We start from the raw sequence: 24,348 nt of genomic DNA, 5'->3' as shown, positions 1-24,348 counted from the left end.
TGAAAACCCCACACTGTACCCTAGAAGTGCATTAATGTACATAGTTACCGTTCAATAAAAAAAAAAAAAAGAAAAAAAAAAGAAAAGAAATAAACATGCAGTATAAATATAGGGAGAATGAGACAGGCTTCTGAGATAATAACAAGGGTGTACTTTTCTTCCTGGGTACTTAGCACCAGTCAGTGTTCTGCAGAGAAAGAGAATCAATAGGAGAGATATATACCCATAAACATACATATATACACATCCTATGTATATACAGTAGAACCTATGTAAATTGACCACCTAAGGGATTGCAACAAACTAGTCAACATACAGAGGGGGTCAACATAAGGAATGAGGCCTATTGTACTGATATATACATCTGGTGAACATCCAGTCTATGAAAATTATGTCAACTTGAGGAGGTGGTCAGTGTAGGCAGGTAGTCAGCTACAAAGACTCTACTGTATATGAATCTGCACATGCTTAGAGGGGCTCACAAGTCTCAAGTTCTGCAGGGTGAATGGTAAGCTGGAGACCCAGGAGACCTGATGGTATAGTTCTAGCCCAAAAGCCAGCAGACTCCAGAGTCAAAGGCAACAGAAAGCTAATGTTGCAGTTTGGAGCCATCAGGCAGGAGGAGAACTACTACCTATTTAGGGGAGGGTCAGTCTTTTTATTCTGTGTAGGCTTTCAACTGATTGGATAAGACCCACCCACTTTAGGGAGGGCAATCTGCTTTGCTCAGGCTACCAATTTAAATGTTTATCTTGTCCAGAAACACCCTAACAGAAACATCCAAAGTAATGTTTGACTAAATATCTGGGCACCTCATGGCCCAGTCAAGTTGACATATAAAAACAATCATCACAACCCCCAATGTGCCTGTCAGGAACAGAGGCAAGGACAATTAGCTCATAGGGGATGCTAGAGTTTGTGAAGAGCAAATAACCAGGGACGTGTCTAATTCATCTCTTCAGACACCTCTGCCCACTCCCTCAAACAGCTGCTCCTAGTGAGGGAGCTCCACTTTCATGCAAGGTCATCATGTAGTTAACAGTCTTAAAGCTATATGCCAGTATGCACTTATAAGAATGCCCACAGTTAAAAAAAAAATACTGACAAGTCAAGTGCTGGTGGAGGAACTGGAACTCCCACCCATTGCTAGAGGGACAGTTAAATGGTACAGTCACTTTAGAAAACCATTTGATAGTTTCTTATGCGGGTAAGTACATACTTACCACATAGGAATCCCCAGAAAAATAAAAATGTGTATTCATTTCTGTATGTGAATGTTTGTTTATTAATGATCACCAAATTCTAGAAATAACCCAGATTTCCTTCAGTGGGAAAATGGATAAACAAACATCCATGGGATGGAACACTACTCGGCAGTGAGAAGGGACTGCGTACCCATACGCAAATCTCCAAGGCATTATGTTAAAAGAAGCCAGTTTCAAAAAGTTATATACTGTGTGATTCTATACACAGGACATTTTTTAAAAGAAAAAATGATAGTGACGAAAACTGGCTCAGTGGCTGTTAGGGGCTGGAGATAGAAGGTGAGTGTGACTATAAAGAAACAGTATAATGGATATTGAAATATTTGATATATGGAAACTGTCCCATATCCTGATCTGGGTGATGGTTACAGGATCTATATGAGTTAACTTTCTTAGAACAACACACCCTCCTCCAACTCTACAATGAACTATACAATAAATTAAAATAGTTTAGAAATCAAATGATAAAGAAAAAAATTGTAGACCACCCAATTATACCCAGGGGAAATGCACCTAATGGGAACTGTCTACAAAGTGGGGTCAGTCTGCGCAGAAGTTGAATCCAGAATATCTACATGCAGGCAGGTATGAGAAGAACAGGTAGGTACGAGGGGGGCAGTCTGTATATTCCCATATGAAAAGAAGACAGATAAGTGCCATTCTTGAGTCAGTGGGCACAACCTGGAATTCTCCCAATAGGCAAAATAGTTGTGCTTTGGTGTTTCTTTTTCTGAACACTTAGGATTCTTGGTCTTAAAGAAGGAAATTTAGGCTTACAGTAAGAAAAGGATTTACTCTTTTTGATCCCTGAAATTGAGTCCCCTTCTTTACTGCAGCCTGCAGTCGTCGCCCAGCTGCCATATAAAGCCACAATGAGGATTATGCCATGATTCCTGCCTTTTCCTCTGTTGTAACCTAAGCTGGCCCTTTAATCCCTCAGCCCTTTAAAAGCCTGATCTTCCCTTAAAGCTGGGGTTGGAGGTGGGGATGAGATGTCGCCCTTGTAGGACATGTGTCTGGACTCATTTTTGGTGGTCACAACTGGGTGGGAGAGACCAGGGATACTGCTAAACATTCCACAATGCAGAGGACAGCCACTCGAATGAAGACTGATCCAGTCCCAAATGTCACTACTGCCAAGATTGAGCACTGAAGGTTTTCAAAGGAAGAGTGCAAGAAAAGAAGGAAGGGAGGGAAGAGGGCTGGAGAAAAGGAAGGAAGGACACACGTATCGAATGCGTCTATGAGCTAGCACTGTGCTATTTTAAAATCTTTATCTCGTTTATCTCCCCAAAGCCCTTTTGAGGTATAAACAAACATAAATCCCATTTCGTTGTTAAGAAATTTGTGTCTGAGACTCACGAAAGAATGTGCCCTAATCCCAGGGATGAGACAAGATGCTGTGGAAACCACAGGCCCCTGTGCTTGCAAAGCTCAGGTAACTTCAGAGGAGCCCCTGGGGGCTGGCCTGGCCACTCTGCAAACCTTCTTTTATTTCCTTCTCCTCTGGTCTTAAAAGTCACCTCTTACCCCTGATAAATTTACAAAGAAGAGGGACTAGTGGGCTGGCAAAAAGGAAAGGCTGAACTCAAGAGGCTCCTAGAGAGTAAATGAGGCCTCTTATAGCTAAGAACCATCCAGGATCTGTTTGTCCCCAAATCTCCTTTTGCTCCATCCATCTCTCCTCCCTCGGGGCACTCATGTCACTCCTCCACCCACAAAGCCTAGAGACAGCTGTGCACCCTCGGTTGGCTTTCTCTCCTCTCCTGCCAGCACAAGCTTCTGGACTGGGCCATGAGGGCTGGGGCCCCACTCAGCACCCTCAGGCAGGAAACCTGGGATAAGAGATAGAGATGAGAAACGCTACAGAACTATGTGCCACAGTCAGTTTCCCGTAATATCATCTGATGGGCAGAGCTTGCCTAAGAAAACAATTTGCTTTAAAAACAAGTCCTATGATCACAACTGAGTGATCCTGGCCCAATTTTACTCATTCCGATAATTAGCGTTGCTAGTGCCAACAGTTAAAAATGGGGTGTATGCATGTATGTAAGATGGGATCGAGTGCAAGGGGAGAAGGACATATGTTTGAATCTTAATGACAAACTCGGAAAAAACATGAACTCGTGACAAACAAAGATGAACCCAGATAGTGGTGAACCCTTAGTGTGGGGGAGCCTCTTGCCAATAGGAGAAACCCCAGTGATAGAAGCTGCCCTTTAGAGTTTATTGATAATCGAAGCTGGGTATCAGCAGCATAGTGTTGCTCTCAAGCAGGGCACGGCAGAACCAATCCCAGAGGCGGACAGTGTCGTCCAGCTGGAAGGAAGCTGTGGGCTGACAGCCCCACACCCTCTCCCCACCCAGCCCAGGCAGCACTCACAGTTCCAGGATAAGAATGACGTCTGTCTTGTTCTCGTACACCTCGTGCAGCGTGATGACGTTGGGATGCTGGATCTCCTTCAGGATGCTGACCTCCCGCTCGATGTCCTCGCGGCTCACGCCCCGCCGGCTGGACTTCGTCCTCCTCTTCTTGATGAACTTGGCGGCATACTGTAGACCAGTGCTTTTCTCACGGCATTTCTTCACCACTGCAAACTGTCCGCTGAAAAGAGAAGATGAGAGATTTTCTTTACTGCTTAAAAACAAAAAAAGAAAAAACGAAAAAGATTTGAGTGAGGATGCAGGACAGGAAAAGAGAAAAGAAAGAAAGAAAAAACGGGAAGGAGGAAGAGGGAAAGAGAGAGAGAGAGAAAGAAAAATATGGTAAAGCATTAAAGGAGTTTAAAATTTCTATTTAAAAAAAAAGTTATGAACAGGAAAGTTCAAATTGTAGGAGATTAACAAATTAGATAGAGGTATTCTTTTTAAATCACATTTTAGCTTTATTAAACTTGTCTATGAATGATGATCCAAGGAATAAAAATTCTTTTCTTAAATTATATTTTATTGAAAGGGTGACATCTCCCCTCCCCTTCTCCCATTCTGGGGCCTGGGACAGCAGTAAGGAGCTCTCAGTCATCTGAACTCAGGTCCAAAAAGCTCTTTTCCTATATGTCTAGTCTCACAGCCAAGAAAAGAAAGAATTGGAACCAGGCAATTGGTAGGAAAAATATGTAAGGCCCTGCTTTCAACAACATATTTCTAGTACCCATTTTAACCAATTAAAACACCCCAAACATAAAAAAGGTATATTATTTTGCTCACAGCTGGGGGACTGATAAGCTACATGTACTAGTACCTGTTGGCTGCTTTTCCAGCACTACCCCCCCCTTCTCATGAATATCTCATCCAGTCCCCAGAACCCCAACTGTAAATATGGATCATGTGACCTGGGCTGAGCCAATCAGTGCACTGTGTTCTCCAATGACAGGCATTCGACCTAAGTAAGACATTTCAGAAAAGGAAGAGACAAAGACTTTCTTTTTTTTTTAAGACAGAGCCTCAAGCTGTCCCCCTGGGTAGAGTGCCGTGACATACAGCTCACAGCAACCTCCAACTCCTGGGCTCAAGCGAGTCTCCTGCCTCTGCCTCCCAAGTAGCTGGGACCACAGGTGCCCGCCACAACACCCGGCTATTTTTTTGGTTGCAGCCGTCATTGTTGTTTTGGTGGGTCTGGGCTGGATTCGAACCCGCCACCTTAGGTGTACGTGGCTGGCGCCTTAGCTGGTTGAGCTATAGGCACCGAGCCGACAAAGACTTTCTGAGACTCTTTCCCCTCTGGATGTGAACACTAAACTACGTAACCTCCAAAGCTGCTGCCTGTCACCTTCTGAGCTAAAGGGAGCCACTCTTGGCTTGAAGACAACCACTACAGAAGCAGAACCAGTAGAAGGAAAGAAACTGGGTCTGTTATAACACTGTGGAGTGGCTAGATCAAGCCTAGCCTGACACCATCTGCTTTTGATTTTTCAGCAATGTAGGCCAATAAATTCTCTTTACTGCTAAAGTCAATTTGGTGTGGGTTTCCTACTTCTTGCAGAGAAAAGCGTCCTAAATGCCCCAGTAAATAACCAGAGCCTCCTTCCCATATATAAAAGAGTATAATAAAAGAACTTGACACAAAATAATAAGGTGTAGGCAGTTAAGTGCGTAAGATCTTGAGAGGCAAGCAGGCACCCCTCAAGCTCTGCTGGCACCCTCCTCTCTTCCTTTGAGGCCAAGGAAGGGCCGATCCACCCATCACAGAATCTGTATATTTCTTGGCACCTACTGGAAAACCTCTATGTAAAGAATTATCACAGTTATTTTTAGCTGGCTTTATTCTCATGTGAAGATAAAAGCAAGAGAGAAAATCAAATTAAGGAAAATATTTTGATGTTAAAGAACGGATACTTTAAAATATTACTCATTTACTTTAGCAGCAGGAGGCCACTGGAAAAACAAAACACACAGTGAAGAATTATTTTTATAGCCATGTCAAATTTTTTGCATGGCAGGTTATTAATACTCTCTTTCCCCCCTGCACCAGGATAGCAAAGAAGCTGAAGACTGAATCACACAGGAATGCTAACAGGATTGCCTGTAAACTCAGTACCTGCAACAGTAGTGGGGTCTGAGTTACGACTCTATTACAGCCATTTTGCAATTTCTCTGGGGAGTGAGAAACTCACTCTCTCTGGGGAGTCGCAGAGACGGGACATACGGAGAGAAGAGGGAAACAGTCTGAATACAAAACACACTCAGCTGCCAGCCCCTCCTCACACGTATGCTATTGTGTCCTCACAGAGCACATTCAAGAGGACCCAGGACAGAACAGCCCAGCCCAGGACAGCCAACCAACAAGAAACCCAGCGTCCAGCAGCTGGGCCATTCACGCCATTCATACCTTGCTCATGGTCACAACTTGCAGGGGTTTCAGATGCTAGGTAGAATCTGTGGTTCGGATCACGGTACTTCAAAATTCAAAACCAAAAATTAAAAAAAAAAAATCTCAAACAAACAAAACCCCCTTCTTAACATGAAAGTCATCAAGAACATAAATGCAGGCCTAAATTCAAAGACTCTTCAGAGTGTTTTCCATTTCCAGATGTTCCATGTTGAAGGTTTCCCCCCCTTTTTTTATTAAAGGAAGGTTAACTTTTAGGGCAGAGGGAAGGCAGGTGCTGAACGTGGCATGTGCATGTGTCCAAGGGAACTGTGGCACCCAAGGTCACAGAGAAACATCTAGACCTCACTCGCTCAAGGACAGTGATCCCTCACTTACCTTCTGGAGTTCCCAAAAAGGGATGCTGACTGGAGAGGAGAGGATTAGGCCAGTGGATGGGAAAGCCTCTGGCTAGTGCTGGATGCTGGGGCCCTGGCTGACCCTGGCTGCATAGAGTCCAATGGGAGTCTCTTGGGAAACATGTTCTAGACTAGGGGTGTCCAACCTGCAGCTTGCGGGCCACATTTTGATTTCGTGAGGACTTTTTGCTTATCTGTGGTGTTGGACATCATGAAAATTATGCACAGACTTTTTTTTTTTACTAATCAGCTTTCATTAGTGTTTGTGTAATTAATCTGTGGCCCAAGATAACTCTTACTCTTCCAATGTGCATCAGAAAAGAAAAAAGGTTGGACACAGACCTATCTCAATGCCACCTGTTTAAAGATACCTTTCCCTATGTTTCCTGCCCTCCCCTGACAATCTAGTCCCCTCCTCCAATCTCTCCCACAGCCTTGGGTTCACAGATCATGTTATACCCCGGGGGGGGTGAGGGGGTCTTGCCTGTTCCTGTCTGTTCTTGGGTGATTTACTCGCCCAGACTGGAGGCCGGAAGGCTGTCAGTTGTATCTTTCCATCTCCTGAGGCCTTGGGTGTGAACTGCTCTGAGGAGTCTATGCATAATACAGATGTGCAGCTTTTGAATCCAGAATCCAGAATCCTGAGAACCAGGGGTGTTAAACTGAGGGTGCTGCACTAATTCAATGGAATTAGTAGCAGCCAGGAACAGAAACCCCTACTAGCTGTAACCGTGAGCTTGCTTTCAACTTAACCATGGTATGCCTAGTTTTCCTTACCTGTAAAATGGGTATAATAGGAGTGCCTAACAGTAGGGGCTGCTGGGGTGGAGGGGAAGCATGAAATGGGCTAACATGCATGAAGTATTTAGAAAAGCACTTGACCACAGTACATCTCTGGTAACTAGTAGCAATGACCAACATGCAGCAACCAGAGTTATTTTCAGTAGTGCCCTGCTGGTTAAATCTCACAATAAAGCAGTATTGTTGTGAGATCCAGATGCCCACCTCTCTTTACTGTGTTACTACCAGGGAAAAACGAGCTCTCATAGGACCTTAAAAGAAAAAAGAAAAGGCCACAGCAGGGCTATACTGTGTTAACAATGCATGGAACTATTGCTAAATTGAAACACATGGTCCTCTTGCCCCCTTTTTCTGCTTGTCCCCACCCACAGGGTGTGCTGCTGCTGACAATTGCTAACTACAGGCCAGCCCTGGCCCTGGAACTCAGAGTCACAGGCTGAGCCAGGGCCAGGCCAGCAGGGGCCTTTGTGTGCACTTGGTAACACCTGGCATTGCCACAGCAGAGTCTCCTCAGGCAGCCAGCACACTGTGAGGACAGACAAGAAGAAATTCTCCCCTAATCACAGTAATTTGCTCTGTGAGGCCTAATTTGAGTTGGACTGTTGGTTAATTGCTACTCTGATCCTCTTCCTGGGGAACTGGCCCTCGACCCACAGGCTCCCTGACACCCATTTTCCACCCCATACGTTGGGGGACAGCTCCTCTTCACCAGTCCCCTACCACCCAAGCAACACCAACAACTGGTTTATTAATTTAATTTTTTTTGGCAAGAACTTCTAAATCAGAGTAACAACGTGATGCAGCTCAAAGGGTGAGCTCAGACAAAGGAGAAAAGGGAACACACACCAGCCAAGGCCAGGGGTGGGGGGCAGCCTACCCCTTCCGCTCTCCTTTCCCTGTCCCAACACACTGGGGGTCATCAGCAATTAACATCAAATCAGAAGGCTGTATTATTAATTAAGTAACATCAATACAGTTAGGGCTGTTCGATGGATAGAGAAGAGTAACTTCATTACTGGGAAACAGAAACTCTCTGTATGCTATCATATTTAATTTTGATAAACAGTACAATTGATGCTTCATTATTTAAGCGTTCCACACCTGTAAATTGCCTACACAATAAAATTTATTTGTCACCCCCAAGTCAATGCTCACAGCACTTTTGTGGTCATGGAATACACCGATGGGTGAAAAACAAGAGAGCCTGATGAACACGCTCCCAGCTGAGGTCAAACAAGGGGGTGCCCTGTTTTCTCTTCTCAGCTCTCGTCCCGTAAAGAAGTGGCTTTTCCACAGTCTAATTAGTGTCACGTTGTTTCATGTTTTTGTTCTTTTTTTGTGATTTCACTGCTTAAAATAGCCCCCAAACATAGTATGGTGCCGTCTAAGTGAAAGACGGCTGTGATGTGCTTTATGGAGCAACTATCTGTCAGATGAGCTTCATTCAGGCATGAGTGATGTGCTGTTGGCTGAGAGTTCAATGTCAATTAATCAATAACAAGTATTAAAGAAGAGATCTTTAAATAGAAACACCCATAAAACGAGGTTATGCTATCAGTTGACAAAAGTGTTTTGACCAGAGGCTTATAGGAACCTAGGTCTCTATTTCCCTTAGGAGCAATGGCTCAGTGTTCTCATAAATTTACAGGACATAACTCCCACAAAGACTGAGAGTCCACTGTTTGTCGCTATGCCTTTGTTGTTGTTGTTAAAATACATTAACATTCTCTATCATTTAACAGACGACACATAGTTTATAGATAGTAAATTTGACATAAAAATTTTCAAGTAAATGTAATAACCATTTATTAACTAGTACTTAGGCAGATACAAAGATAATGAGAAACATCCCTGCTTTCTTGAGTTTTACATTTTAAAAAACTTCATTGACAGCTTGGCACCCGTAGCACAGAGGTTATGGCGCCAACCACATGCACAGAGGCTGGTGGGTTCAAATCTGGCCCAGGCCAGCTAAACAATGACAACTGCAACAAAAAATAGCTGGGTGTTGTGGTAGGCACCTGTAGTCCCAGCTACTTGGGAGGCTGAGGCAAAAAAATGGCTTAAGCCCAAGAGTTTGAGGTTGCTGTGAACTGTGACACCACAGCACTCTATTGAGGAAACATAGTGAGACTGTCTCAAAAGAAAAAGAAAAAACTTCATTGAAAATAACCAGAAATTTTGGTTAGAAAAAGGAAAGCCATGCCTAAAAGGAGCAAAGCTTCACAAAAAACAACTTGCCATCTAATTTTTTTTTTACAGTTTTTGGCTAAGGCTGGATTTGATCCCACCATCTCCAGCATATGGGGCCGGCACCCTACTCCTGTGAGCCACAGGCGCTGCCCCCTGTGTTATTTATTAATAATCACAACTCCACTCCACGAGATATACTTCATTATTACTTTATCTCTTCTGACCAGTGAGAAAACCAAGGGTCAGAGAGATTTTTAAAATTTGCCCCAAGCCATTCGGCAAGTACACTGTATAACCAAGAAGTGAATCTTGACCTCGTATGTGTTGTGTTTGCTATGCAAGTCTTCTCACTGTGAAGTTCCAAAAAGACTAAAGCATCTCTCCCCAGAAGTACCTGGTGAGAGGACTGCAAAGGGCTGAGTTTGTGGTGAAATCAGTTTGGGTAATGTTATCTTCTCCTCCTCATTGAAAACGCACACAGGGTTTTAATTAGTGAAGACCATCACCTTCAGATGCTCCGGGGCACCTCGCGATAAGTAGTCAGATTGTGCTGCCCTGGTTGTGTGTATGCTCCAGAAGCACTACGCTAGTGAGAAAGAAGGTTGAGGACAGGTCCAGGGATGACATACATCCCTCTGCAAAGCATCCCTATTTTTGCAGATCTTCCATTGATCATACTGCATTAAGAAACAAGCCCGTTGAGCTTTATTTAATGCGTCTTCCCATCAGCTTTATTTAAGCGTGGAATCTTCTGTTCACACGGAGGAATGAAGGTGTAGACGTACAATGTCAGGGACAATGTCAGAATGGAGAAGGCACAATCCGACTGGACGTGATAATTAATCTCTGCTGCGTGAGTTGCTACCTAACCTAGAGTCTAACACTGTCATTGCTGATTCAGATACGACACTGGAACAAGCTCCCACCTGGCCAGATGGGGTGCAGATTCAAGAATATGTGACTAAGACAGCATATCGTTTTTTTATTTTATATATGTACCTACATAAAACATGACAGTTAAAAAATGATTTATGGCAACTAGCAGTTATCAAGAATTCCCTACATTCATGATGAAAACAGATCTGGCTTAAATCTAACAGCTGAGAAGCTCCAGCTTTCCCTTCTCCCAAGTCTTTGCCATAAAGGTTTCTCATTTACTCAAAACAATTTTTACTTTTGTACTCATCTATCAAATCCCTGGCAAGATCTTAGTGCCTGTTTGTGGAGGATCTATCTTCCTGAAGAGCTTTGCGGAGAGAGCAGCAGTGGCTCGAGTCCTGCCAGGATAGATTTACAGGTCCGGTCTCAGGTAAGGGGAGAGGTACAGAAGCGGTTTCCCAAGGATGAATTGACATTTGATAATAATTCACATGTACAGCAGGGAAGAGACCCAGAGGGTTTATAGACAAGTGGAAGAAACAAGCACCAAACCTTCCTGTGGGGGGAGTGGGGAGGGGTGCAGTCAGGAGACCCTGCCCAGCTGGCTGGGCTGTGTCCTGAGGCTGAGGGGGAGTCAGGAGTTGAAGAATGCCACCTGTGCAAGGACAGAGAGGCAGGGAAAGCCAGTTTTGTATTTCCAGAGGAGGGGAAGGCATCTGTGCCTTGCAAAGAATGGAGCAGTGCCAGCCCCAGCTGTGCCAACAACTGGGGAAAGCAGGGCCTCTCTGAGCCTCAGTTTACCCATCTGTGCCATGTTGCAGATCACAACATGAAGTGAGGGCACGTGTGTGAACACACGCTAAGTTCTTTAAACACATCGAGTACGTGTAAGGGACGAAATGAGCCAGTTGTCTCTGCTCCCCATGCTTCTTGCCAAAGCCAACAGGGCAGGATCTTGGTGGCTGAAAAGCAGCATCAGATTTCTCCTTGGCATTTTTCTACCCAACAAGTTTAAAATCTAAGTGTTAAATCTCTACCTTTTTTTCCCATTAGAACTCAACAAAGCTATTTTCATTTTGGATGAAGACATATTTGATATGCCCCTTTCGGTACCCAAAGGCCCTTGTGGCTTGGCTTTGATCTTTCAGCTAGAGGTAGGTGACAGTCAGATTGACCAAAGATGGCACTGTCTCCGCCATAACTCCATCCCACGTGCTCCTTTGCAGTTTTCTTCCAATTCCCATTGAGAGGTGGAGTGAAATCCCTTGGATTTGAGCAGGTACCAGTGACTTGCTTGACTCACAGAATGTGACTCTGGGGCTTCCACTTGGCTCTTAGGGAGTCCCCTCTCCAAGCCCCCTAGCTGGGAAAAAGCCAAACTATATGGAGAGGCCACATCTAGGTGTCGCCACCCCAGCGCCAGCTGAGCTGACAGAAGCTGTAAGAGGCCATCGCAGACGACGTTTACACCATCAACAGGCTAATTCAGATGGCTGCAGGCCCAGACCCCAGCTGAGGCCAGGCAACCCACAGAAACACTGGAGATAAGGTATCATCATAAACTATTATTTTCAGCTACCAAGTTTTGCGGTGGTTTACTATGCAGCAACAGATAGGTGGAATACCCTCAAAAGAATCTTGAACAATGGGTTTAACAGGTCAGTCTGACACTGTGCAGAGAAAGGGTTCGACACAGACAGTTAAAGGCCACTATGTTACCAGTGGCCCCACCATAGAGCAAGAGAAGGGAGGGATAGTAGCCACATCTCCTTGACTGCGGGGCCCTACCCTGAGTTCACACAAACTTGCGCTCACATCACGTCAGCACATGTGAACTCATTTTACAGGTTCTTTGCCTCTCATCTTGCCAATAAGTTGCCATCTTTCAAGAAAAGTGTTGCCCTGGACGGCTGTCTGTGCTGGAGCCAAACACTCCAAACAATAAAACCCAAAGGCTTTCCCCGAGCTGCCTTTGCAGATTTCTGGCTGCAGGGGGCTTGTTGTTGGTCTTCAACTTTACCTTTCCCAGTCTGTGATGAAGCAGATCTTCACCCCGGGAAATCCACAAAATCCAAAGGCCTTGCACAATTCAGGAAATAAGGCAACCTCATCTTCATTCTCACTGCTCCGAAAGCCCAGTCATACCTACAGTGACACCACCCTGAGTGGAACCTCTTCTTCAATCCCAACCCTATCAGCTTGGCGGATTTCAGCAGGTGACGAAGGTGAACCCTACACAGAAACTGGAACTTCAGCACCACGTGCTACACAATTCCCTGGGAACGTCTTCTTGGTGTTGCCCACACTGGGAACTGCTCTCTTTCTGCCCTTTGAGAAAGTACGAGTGAGAGGAAATCAAACTACTCTTTACAAAAAAGGCAAAGCTCATGATTTTTTAAAAAAATTATTATTATTAAAAAAGAATACAGCACTCCAGAAACTATTGTGAAGTGCTACAAGAGCTCAGTTAAATGGTCTGTGGTTTGGAGAGGGAAGGTTCCCTCCTGTCCACGAGCAAGCAGCTCAGGTTGCCATGGCACTGATGGGAGATGCAGGTTTACCAAGGGGATAAGCAGCAGGCTGTCACCCTGGGCACCAGAACAACACACAGAGGCCAAGTGAAATGCAGAAAGAGAAGGGCGGATAACACAACCTCCAGAGACAGCAGAAAAGAGGGGGGGTCCCATGGGGAGCCCATCCTCCAGAGGACACAATCCTGCAGAAGACAGCAGCAGAGAAGATGGCCAAACCAAGGACCCAAAGTCAGGATGGGGAAGGGCTGGACTTCCCACATTCACAGGGTGTTGCGAGTGGGGTCAAAGAAACCACATGTACAGTGTATCAGATGGCTCCACCAGAGCAGGGGAGGAGTCCAAAACAAGGAAAGATTAGAAAGACAGCAGTGAGTGCCTTTGTCATTCCATTTGTCCCCATGCCGGAGGGAAGGTCTGAGAGCCACTGGGAAGAGTGCTTCCCAAAGTGGGGAGAGAGACATGACTTGGAGAAAGAGTTTCACAACTGGGTAAACAGAGTCACAAAAAGCTGTTGCACGCAGGGCTCAGCACGTCCAACCCTTTCCAGGAGGGAGAGGAGCATTTAGCATTTCACATTGTTTGGGACTGTTCTTAACCACAAAATATTCTTTATCTTTTTTTTTTTTTGGTCAGAGAGCATTCTAAAGTCTGGTTTTCTTGGGAATGTATGCTTTGTTCCTCTCCCCCAGTTAAATGGTCCACGTCTTAAGAACTAGGTGTGGACTCTGTATTCACTGTTTCCTTTCATTTTCAACACAGAGTTGCACTTTAAGGTTATTCCCTATGGCACCATGCCAGTCACGGGCTCCTCCCTGGGCTGGTGGAACTGAGCACAGAGCTGGAGGAGGGTAGGGGGTGCCCGAGGCGGATCCGATCTTCCTGGAACGCAGACCTATTAGAAGGGTGGGGACTAACTGACTCCAGCTGGGAGAGGAGGCCACCCCCTCCTCCGGCCTGGGGTTCCTCCTGGTTCCTTCTGGCTGCTGGTCAAGGGTGTTGGAAGGCCTGGTTTCATCAGCCCTGCGGTAAACCCATCACAACTGGAGACTAGCAGAAACTTGGTTTTTCTTTTCTTTCACATGGTCAATTGGGCTAGGTATTTTTGGTGGCAACTGAGGGCTGCCAGAGTAGGTGGGGTGAAATAGATGCTCAGAGGCAGAGTGCAGTGAATACTGACCAGCTGGTTTGCAAATAAGCACTTGAGCCCTGGCTGCTACCTTTGACGACCTGTTCTCAACTCAGTAGGATGCTCTAAAGGGGAAGAAACATTGAAAAAGGGAGCTAGACATTCATCTAACTTCACGGCGAGAGAGAAGGCAACCCAGGAGCTGAGCTGAAGCTCCTTACTCCACGGCCAAAGAAGAGAAGGAAAAGTCAGATGTGTTCAAAGTACTAAGATTCAAGCCCGGGAGCAATCAGGTCAAAGGAAAGAGAAAGGTAATGAGTCAGCAGAGTCTGTGGGTGTGGGCCATAACTGCAAATACTCCCTTGAACTGTCCAGATTAAAACGTGCCTTACAGCAATTGTAGAACAAGCCTCTCCAATTCACTTCACTCTGCTCAGTTCTCGAGGATGATAGGGACAGAACAAAGATGTCTAAACATTTCCATTAAGGTAGAAAAGCTTTTTGCCTACATGTTTCTGAGGGTGGAGATGGGACCCTCTGTCCCTGACATGACATTTTATGCCACACATCTTGGGAGCCACTGTTCATAGGTCTGTCCCACTCTGGAGATAGAACATGAGTAAGAGGGTTCTTCTTCTGGGTTTTCCTTTTCTGGGGCTGGAAGAGTTGCAGGCCCAGGTCTCAACAAGGCAGCCAGTGGTGTCTGGCGCTCAGCCCAACAGGGAAGAATCCTTTTCACTGCTCTTGGCCAGGCCCTTTCCCAAGATGTCTAAAGATCTGTTACCTTGGCTCTGAATCAGGCGGGGACTCACCTCATGAAGGAAGTATGAGGGGATGGAGGGGGTCACTTCAGGCCAGGCAAGGAGAGGCTGGCAGGGAAACTCACTGCTGGAGTTACTGAAGTGAGAGCCACTCTGATAAACCTGAAAGATGATAAGTTAAAGAGAAACCAGAGCTCCCAGGAAGCCTGGTGTTCTCTCAATGGAAGCAGAACTCCCTGGAAGCACGCCACTAGGGCTGACCTCACCCTGGCGACCTGATCCCAGCAAACATGAAGCTTATCATCAAGAGCCAGGGGAAGACTGTATACGGCACGGCCAGGAGACCAAAGGCCCTGGGGGTGTGACTTCTCCTAGGAAGTGCCACTTCTGAAGAGCATGTGGCACTAATCAGGTCTTAGGTCAAACATGAAAGAAAACATAATTTATGTGTGTGAGGTTTGATGGTAGTATCTCCCTAGACAAGGACTGCAAACCTAGTGACCCCTCCTATGGGGTGTAGCTTCCTAAGAAAGCATGGGATCTGACTTCTGTCGGGTTTGGACTGATCATGGTGGGGGGGCTTCAGAAGTTTCCTCGATGGAAACTTAATCTTCTAGCAGGCAAGGGGGCACGGTGGTAGGGTGCCGGAGTGCGGGAAGGGGATTGGCCTTTCCTACTGCCAAGCAGGGTTGGGTGAGAAGCCCTTTCTCTCCCCTGGCTTGCTCATCTGCAGGGTGGGGACTGAGGAGCACTACACCCCTGCAGAGCCGGGAGTTTGAGCAGTATTGCCACCCGTATCAGGAGGCTGGACTTGTCTGCTCACAAGTGGAAACACTGAGCTAGGCAGGCTGCCCAGTTTAAAGAACCACCACAGCTTCTGGGCAGTGTAATGAGGCCCAATGGAAAGGTGGCTCCATTCCCAGAGCAGGGGACAATCCACCAGGACAGCAGGTGCACCACAAGTCACACACATCACCACCAGCCACTTAAGCATTCTTTCTGCTCCAGGGTGCCCACTTCCAGGAGCTCTCTCAACTCTAGAAGTGAAGAACACTGGACTCCAGCAGAGCTGGGTGGCTTCAAAGTAAAAGAGAATTCCAGGCAGGAGGTGCTGGCTTCAAAGCTGTAAAATCTTAATAAACATGATTTTTTGAGCTTGCTTTCCACTTCATGGGCACATAAAGGCACAAAAAGGTTAAGAACTCATTTTTTCAGCTACTTCTTGATTTGTTAGACATTTATAAGAGATACATCTAACTACAGGCAAAACCACAAATATGTAATATGAGGAACCAGAAGAACTGGTTTGTTGAGTTCAAATTTTGATCTCCTTCATAGTGACTTACCAATGTATTATTAACTTTTAAAAAATTATTCAAATCACACTTAAATATACGATTCTTTCTGAAAATTAACACCACAACTGCATTCCTAGGGCCTAACATTGTACATTGAATAAAATTTTAGAATTAATATGTGTTGACTCCCTTAGTTTGTGGGTTCCTACATTTATATGTTGACCATCTATCTGTTTAAGTTGTTTCCACTGACTTTCTGCATATGGAAAAACAACTAATTCCTCCAGCATTTTAAAACATCAATATAAAGCAGGGTGCGGCGGCTCACGCCTGTAATCCTAGCACTCTGGGAGGCCAAGGTGGGTGGATTGCTTGAGCTCAGGAGTTCAAGACCAGCTGGAGCAAGAGGAGCCCCTATCTCTAAAAATAGCTGGGCATTGTGATGGGCACCTGTAGTCCCAGCTACTTGGGAGGCTGAGGCAAGAAGATCACTTACGCCCAACAGTTTAAGGTTGCTGTGAGCTATGACTCCACGACACTCAACCACAGGGTGACTAAGTGAAACTCTGTCTCAAAAAAATTAAAAAATAGGCTGCTGCGAGCTATGACTCCATGACACTTAACTACAGGGTGACTAAGTGAAACTCTGTCTCAAAAAAATAAAAAAATAAAATAAATAAATAAAACATCAATATAAATGTTTACCATTTGGCCCAGAATAGACCACACCTATGTCCTTTTCTCAAACACTTACTGGGCTCCAGTTTTTTCCTAGGCACCAGCTTATCCTCTGGGAGCTGCCTACCTGACTTAGAAGCCTGTCAAGGGGACAAACAGTGCATGTGACCTTCTACATTCATTTGAAAAGCAACAGTATACAACAGCCTCACCCAGGCCACTGACACTTCTGGGGAATCTCTTGGCCTCCTGGAGACTAAGTGCTCTGTGTGAGCAGTTGCTCTAGGGCACAACTTTGGGTAACTGAATAGATTCCCTAATTGGAGTACAACCTAAATATTTTTTAAGTAAGAATTTTTTCATAGCCGTAGCAATTTATAATTGGTTCTTGAAATGCCATTGCAATTTATAAATTTCACGAGGTAGGATTTCCCTCATCTGTATAACCAGAAGGACTCATGATCTTGTATGAATATAACAGAATACTACAAATTATTCGGAAAGCCTCAATGAACTGAGAATTGGGGAGAAAAAGGTAAAAATGTAAATTCATTTCCAACGGAAAAACAGATAGAAAAGAGTCAACATGGCTGATCAGAGTCAACAGTATAACAGGCATTTAGGAATCAGAAGTAGACAACTCTTTTTAGCCTCCTTTCTGTTTGTTTGGTTCTGTGATCCCAGCTACCGGGGAGGCTGAGGTGGAAGGATAGCTTCTTGAGGCCAGGAGTTCAAGATCTTTTTCCTTATTTGTTTGTTTTTTTGTGAGGCCAATAAATTTCATTTGGGGAAGAGTTTGGAAAACACTGTTAGGGTGAAAGCAAAGCTTGAAGTAAGAAAAGAGATAATAATAAAAGATTGCTCGGTTTAGGCATCTAAAAGAAATTCAAGTCTCCAGGTCTGAGAAAAGGAAATCTCCATAAGGCAGAAGCAACCTCATATCACCACTGGCAATCATAGACAAATGTTAGAGAGTGATGCTGTATTGATGTACAAAGGGAACCAAATTTGGAGCTCTCTTCAAGATCAAGTTCAAGTTTGTTGTTAGTCTGCAGCAAACACTGAAATCAATTTTTGATCAGACAAATTAAGAACACTTAGCAGGTGATCAATGAGTAATAAGACCTTTCCCCCTGCCTTCAGTGGGATCGTAAGACAAGTAGAAATGGGAACTGATGCAGATAACAAAGTATTTTGGTTTCAACAAGGCCTGTAGTATCATTTTTTCACATGATTAGATGAAATGAGAATCACTGCAGTGCGTTTTGGCAGGCCAATTATAAGACTCTTGTATTAACACTGTCTTAGACAAGATATTTTTCAGTACATCCTGGCCCTTCTATTTCATATGCTATTCAGTACATCATATGAAAGATTGCTTACCAAACTTCTGAGTCACTAGTCTAAGAGGAAGGGCTCATATAGTCAATGAAATAACTTGGAATCTAAAATGCCCTAACAGAGTGAATAATAAAATTCATAAAAGGAATAAACAGAAACTTTTGTATTTAGGTTCAAGGACCTCACAAGAACAGGATGGGGGTGACCTGGCACAACAGCAGTTTACATTAGAAAAAAATTCTTGATGGCACTAGCTGACCACAAATGACACAAGCCTGTGTAACCTCCCTACTAATGCCACGAACGCAGCCTCCAGTGAGTTTAAGGGGTGCGGTGTTCCCATGCTCGAGTCTGGGCCCCATTCTGATACCTGCACTTAGTGAGAAAGATGCTAAAAGTATAGATGGCAGTCAGGAAAGAAGCAAGGCAATAAAGAAAGTCTTGCTTCTGGGCAAAGAACTGCCAGGATTTGAAAGGTTGGAGAGGTGGTAGACCATCTGCCAGGGATCACCAAAGGTATTTCAGCATCCAGGGGGAGAGTGAACCATGGTCTCTAAGATTCCTTCCAACTCTAAGATACTCTGCAGCAGTCTGGACAGTTCTCAGAAAGGCTTTTACTTGGGGCGCTCTTAGCTTAACTAAAAGAAAACATTAAACCCATATTGCCTTCTCTAGTCTCTATTTGGAAGTATATTTATGATGGGGGAAAGAGCGCTAGACCAGGAGTTAGCAGTGCTGGATGCTGCCCCTGCCATCTACCAGCTGTGTGAATACCGATCCGCACAACCTTTACTGAGTCTCGGTCATTTGGGAAACAAAACAAGTCTAAGATGAATAATGCTTAGGTTACAGAGCTGCTGTAAGACTCAAAATAGGTATTAAAGATAGGATTATGTTTTTTATGCTACCTGCTACCACACAAATGTAATGTTGATATTTGGAAAGGTTTAAGTGATATCACAGCTGGGAATAAAATAACTGTATCTGTGTCCAAAGATCACTAATAAGTTTAGGTCAGTTTCTAATAGGGGACTGAGAGAAAGGAAAGGAGCCTTTTCAACAGGAATTAGAAACAGAGAATTCAAGTCTCCCAAATTAAAACCTAACATAAATATCTACACAGACAAAATTAGTTTGATCTTCTGCATGACATTATGACTTAAGAACTCTGAGGAGGCAGAGGGCCTGCTTTTCTATCCTAGCTTTGCCCCTTACTTGCTGTGATTTTGAACAAGTTCTTCTGCTTCTCTGGGGCTCAGGTACCTCATTAGCAAGCCGAATGTATCCACCTTAAAGGGCTGAAATAAAATTAAACGTCATACGTGTGAAGCTTTTTCAACAGTGCCTGAAACACAATATGGGCCATATGCTTGATATTACAATTAGAAGTATAATCACCATTATCGTATATAGTTGCTTAAAACCATCTGCATCTCTTAGGCACATGCCAAGGCTCATACATTGTCCTAGGAGAGAAAATAGGCGGAAAAAAAAATCCATGCAAGTTCTCCACTTCCCTTTTCTAGAGATGGCATCCTGAGCAAGGGCTACTGAACGGACCTCCCAAGAAGGCTGCTGGCTTTAGACTATCTCAGCACGTGGGAGTGGTTGTTGCCCTTTCATCTAAAACTGCTTAGACTTATGAAATACTGAAACATTGAGGGTAAAGAGCAGGAAAGCATGAGAACAAAAATGGTTCATTTCCACCTCTTGGGCCCTTGATTATTAATATTATGATAATGTCTTTCTGGTGTAATAGCCTTAGGGGTGGAAGGTCAGATTCTGAGGGCAACCCTGCCCTGGGCTGAATAGATTATTGTTCCATCTCTTGGAGAGCTGTGGAGGAAAGGCTCTGACTGAAGCTGTTTGAGGCTATTTATAACTCAACTTTGAATATGTCTGAAGCCTCAACTTTCTCACACTGACTTTGTGACTCTGATCATCCAAGACCAGTATTTATCCTGTACAAAAAAAGTACAGTTAAGAGTTCTGAGAAGTGCTCAGTGCTAGAAAACAAAGCATTCAAAGTAAACTTCAAATAAGCTAAGGGAGTAGCGATTGACCTGTCTTGTTTGTCTTCCATTATGATTAGTGAGCGTAAAATGCAGTCGGGTACCTGGTCTGAAGGAGGGAACATGGAGGAGAGCCTCAGGCCTGGGAGCTCGGTTTTGAACTGTCCCCATCAGCCCAGCCTCAATGTACTGGGCACCTGTGTAGAGATTAGAACACACCACCTATGTCCATATCTAGGCATTCGGGGAGGGAAAAGCAGGAGTTCTGACCCTGCTAAGGATAGAAAGATGTGAAACCGGCTCGGCACCTGTGACGGCTAAGGCGCGAGCCACGTACACCCAACGTGATGGGTTCGAATCCAGCCCAGCCCTCCAAACAACAATGATGGCTGCAACCAAAAAATAGCCGGGCATTGTGGCCGGCACCTGTGGTCCCAGCTACTTGGGAGGCTGAGGCAGGAGACTCGCTTGAGCCCAGGAGTTGGAGGTTGCTGTGAGCTGAGATGCCACGGCACTCTACCCAGGGGGACAGCTTGAGGCTCCGTCTCAAGAAAAAAAGAAAGATGTGAAACCCAGAAACAGTGTCACGCACCTTCCCTTCTTCCCCTCAGCAAACGCTCCCTAAGAGGATGAGCTGATGTGTTCAGCTTCAGTCCTTGGAATTCCAAGTTTCTCACGTTTTTAATGTTTGATTTCCTGGCCCATTAACTGAAGAGAATGTTACTTAGATGTTCTTTATTACTAGGTACTTAGAATATAATAAAAGGCTAGGTAAGCAAACTGAAGAAGGCAACTTTTAAGACACAAATTAAGAAATGATGCATGTCCTGTTTCTATGTGACAGGTTCAGAAGAGTTAATATTAGTGGTGCAGTATAAAGCACACGAAATTGAACTTTGGACTGGTTGCCAAATTCTAACCCTCAAATAGAAGTATTTAAATGAATAAAATTTCACATTAGAAAATCTATGAAAACATACCATCAGAATATATTGTTTGATTCAATATACATTAATCTATTTAAGCACAAGGGTCAATTATTTGCTTAGAAGACCTGCCCATTAATATTTTATCACAGAGGGGCAGCACCTGTGGCTCAAGGAATAGGGCGCTGACCCCATATGCCAGAGGTGGTGGGTTCAAACCCAGCCCTGGCCAAAAAAAAAAAAAAACTGCCAAAAAAAATATATTTTATCACAGAAAGTGGATTATAGTAATGTGATCTTCATAATTAGGATATACACATGCATTTAAGTTTTGAGTGATAAACACAAAATCAAGATGATGACTCACTTTAGGACAGAGCGGTCCATCAGAAGTATAACATAAGCCACAAGCAAAAACCATACATGCAATTTTAAATTTTCTAGCAGTCGCATTAATGGAAGTAAAAAGAAACAAGTAAAATTAAGTTTAATAATATATTTTATTTCAAAATATTATCATTAAAGCATGTAGCCAATAATTCAAAATTATTATGATACTTTTAACCCTTTTTGGAGTGCTCTAACCCCAGTGTATGCTTTACATCCACAGCACATCTCACTCAGAACAGCCACACCTCAAGTGCTCAATGGCCACAAGTGGCTAGTGGCTGTCATGTCGAACAGCCCAGCTCCAGGCTAATTTTATAGCTATAATATGAAACTGGGGCATAGCCTGATTATTTATAGAAGGGAGGTGGAAGAGATACTTGCAAAGTCGCTGAGAGGTGAGCCATAGCTAATTTAGCACATTAATCATTGGGAGATGAAAGATACAACTGCTCACCTTATTAGAAGAATAACAAAGACCAAAGTCCTCTTGGAAACCTGTACTGTGTATTCTGGATAATTTTTTTAAAAACATGTGAATTTATTTTCATCTCTTCATTCATATGCGCTATGGTGGTGTCCTTTTTAAACACATTCTGCTATTTGGGGGGATAGAAGTCAGCCGGACAACAGTACTTGAAGGTATTTACTAAGTCTCCACGTAGCCTTTTCTACCAAATTCATGTTAGTATAACCACTGGTTCATCTAGGTAAGCAATGGCTCCAAAAAGGCAAATATTAAGACTTCTATGATCTAGGAAATGACTTTTTGGATAAGACCCCAAAGCACAGGCAAGAAAGCAGAAATAGACTAAGGAGATTACACTAAACTTTTGCCCAGCAAAGGCCACATTCAACAGAGTGAAGAGACAGCCAACAAAATGGGAAAAAAATACCTGTAAACTATACATCTGGTAATGGGTTAATACCAAAAATATACAAGGAACTCAAACAACTCAATAACAAAAAGCAAATGACTCCATTAAAAACTGGCAAAGAACCAGAATAGACATTTCTCAGAAAAGGAGATGCAAATGGCCAATGGATACACGAAAAGTGCTCCACATCACCAATAATCAGGGAAATGCAAATTAAAACCACAATGACACATCATCTCACACCTGTCAGAATGGTGTTATTAAACAGACAAAAGATTAAGTGTTGTTGAGGATGTGGAGAGAAGAGAACCTTTGTATACTGTCAGCAGAAGTACAAATTAGTACAGCCATTATGGAAAACAGTGTGGAGGTTCCTGAAAAAATTAAAATAGAACTACCATATGGGCCAGCAATCCCACTAGTGGGTATACATCCAAATTATATCAAAGAGATACCTGCTCTCTTATAATATTTGCAGTATTATTCACAATAGCCAAGATATGGAATCAACCTAAGTGCTCATCAGTGAATGAATGAATGAAGAAAATGTGGTATATATACCCAATGGATTACTATTCAACCATAAAAAATCACATCCTGTAATTTTTGACAACATGAATGAACCTGGAGGATATTACGTTAAGTGAAACAAGCCAGATAGAAAGAGACAAATACCACATGGTCTTACTTATATGTGGAATCTAAAAAAGGTGATCTTTTAAAAATAGAAAATAGAATGGTGCTTACTAAGGGCTGGAGTGAATGTTGGGGAAATCTTGGTAAATGGATACCAAATTTCAGTTAGATAGCAGGATAAGTTCAAGAGATTTACTGTACAAAATGCTGGCTACAGTTAATAATAGACTATACTCCTGAAAAATACTAAGAGTCGATATAAAGTGTTCTCATCACAAAAAAAAAAAAAAAGGTGAAGCAGGGCATATGTTAATTAGTTAGATTTAGTCATTCCACAATGCATATCTACTTCAAAAGATGTTGTATATAATAAATACACCTTTATCTTTTTTTTTTTTTTGGAGACGGAGCCTCAAGCTATCCCCCTGGGTAGAGTGATATGGCATCACAGCTCACAGCAACCTCCAACTCCTGGGCTCAAGTGAGTCTCCTGCCTCAGCCTCCCAAGTAGCTGGGACCACAGGCGCCCACCACAACGCCTGGCCATTTTTTTTCTTTGGTTGCAGCCATCATTGTTGTTTGGCGGGCCCGGGCTGGGGATTCGAACCCGCCACCTTAGGTGTATGTGGCTGGCGCCTTAGCCACCTGAGCCACAGGCACCGAGCCTATCTTACTTTTTTAAAATGCCAACTTAAAAAATTTTAAAAATTATATGCAGCACATTATACATAATACTACAAAAATGTATCCAGCCTCAATGTTAAATGCAAATAGAGATTATTATTCGGCCAATTTTAAAAGCCTGATCTTAGTTGGTAAGTAGATTTTCTATATGATTGCTGTAGTTTGGATATGTCCAAATCTCATATTTGAAATATGATCCCTAGTGTTGGAGGTGGGGGCTGGTGGGAGGTGTTTGGGTCATAGGGGCAGAGGCGTCCTGAATGGCTGGTGCGGTCCTAGATCTCCTGGTAGACCTGGTTGTTGCAAAGAACCTGGCGCCTCCCATCCATCTCTTGCATCAATCTCTGCACACACCACCTTCCCATGGCCTTCTGCCATGAATCCAAGCAGTCTGCAGCTCTCACCACAAACTGAGCAGTGCAGGGCAATCTCCTTACACAGCCTGCAGAACCATAAGCCAAATACACCTGTTTTCTTTATAAACGACCCAGACTTTATAAATGCTATGCCCTTCACAGCAACATAAATAGACTAAGACAATGATCTTTATTATTTCAGAGTCATCCTCACCTCCTTCTCCCTTCCCTCCTCAGGGACTAACAGAAGGGGAGCCACAAGTGACAGACTGTGAAGAAATGATGGACGGGACATTTCCACAGAGGCTGAAAAGTTGCTGTGGTGGAAAGGGGTGGGCAAATCAGCGGGAAGGAGCTGTAATGGGAA

At 43.9% G+C, this 24,348-nt stretch overlaps 1 protein-coding gene across 1 annotated transcript in view; it reads right to left on the bottom strand.

The window, feature by feature from the left end:
* The window catches only part of DAPK1 (death associated protein kinase 1), a 198,820-nt gene that overhangs the window by 101,371 nt on the left and 73,101 nt on the right, over nucleotides 1-24,348 (bottom strand). The window contains exon 2 of the mRNA XM_023508301.1: nucleotides 3,649-3,870. Coding sequence (XP_023364069.1) covers nucleotides 3,649-3,870 — 222 coding nt within the window. The remainder of the gene's footprint in view (nucleotides 1-3,648; nucleotides 3,871-24,348) is intronic.

Source organism: Otolemur garnettii, unplaced genomic scaffold (genome assembly GCF_000181295.1).
Source record: "Otolemur garnettii isolate 467f Iridium unplaced genomic scaffold, OtoGar3 scaffold00243, whole genome shotgun sequence".
NCBI lineage: Eukaryota > Metazoa > Chordata > Mammalia > Primates > Galagidae > Otolemur > Otolemur garnettii.
The sequence above is the reverse complement of the archived record's forward strand: the minus strand, read 5'-3'. Positions and strand labels throughout refer to the sequence as shown.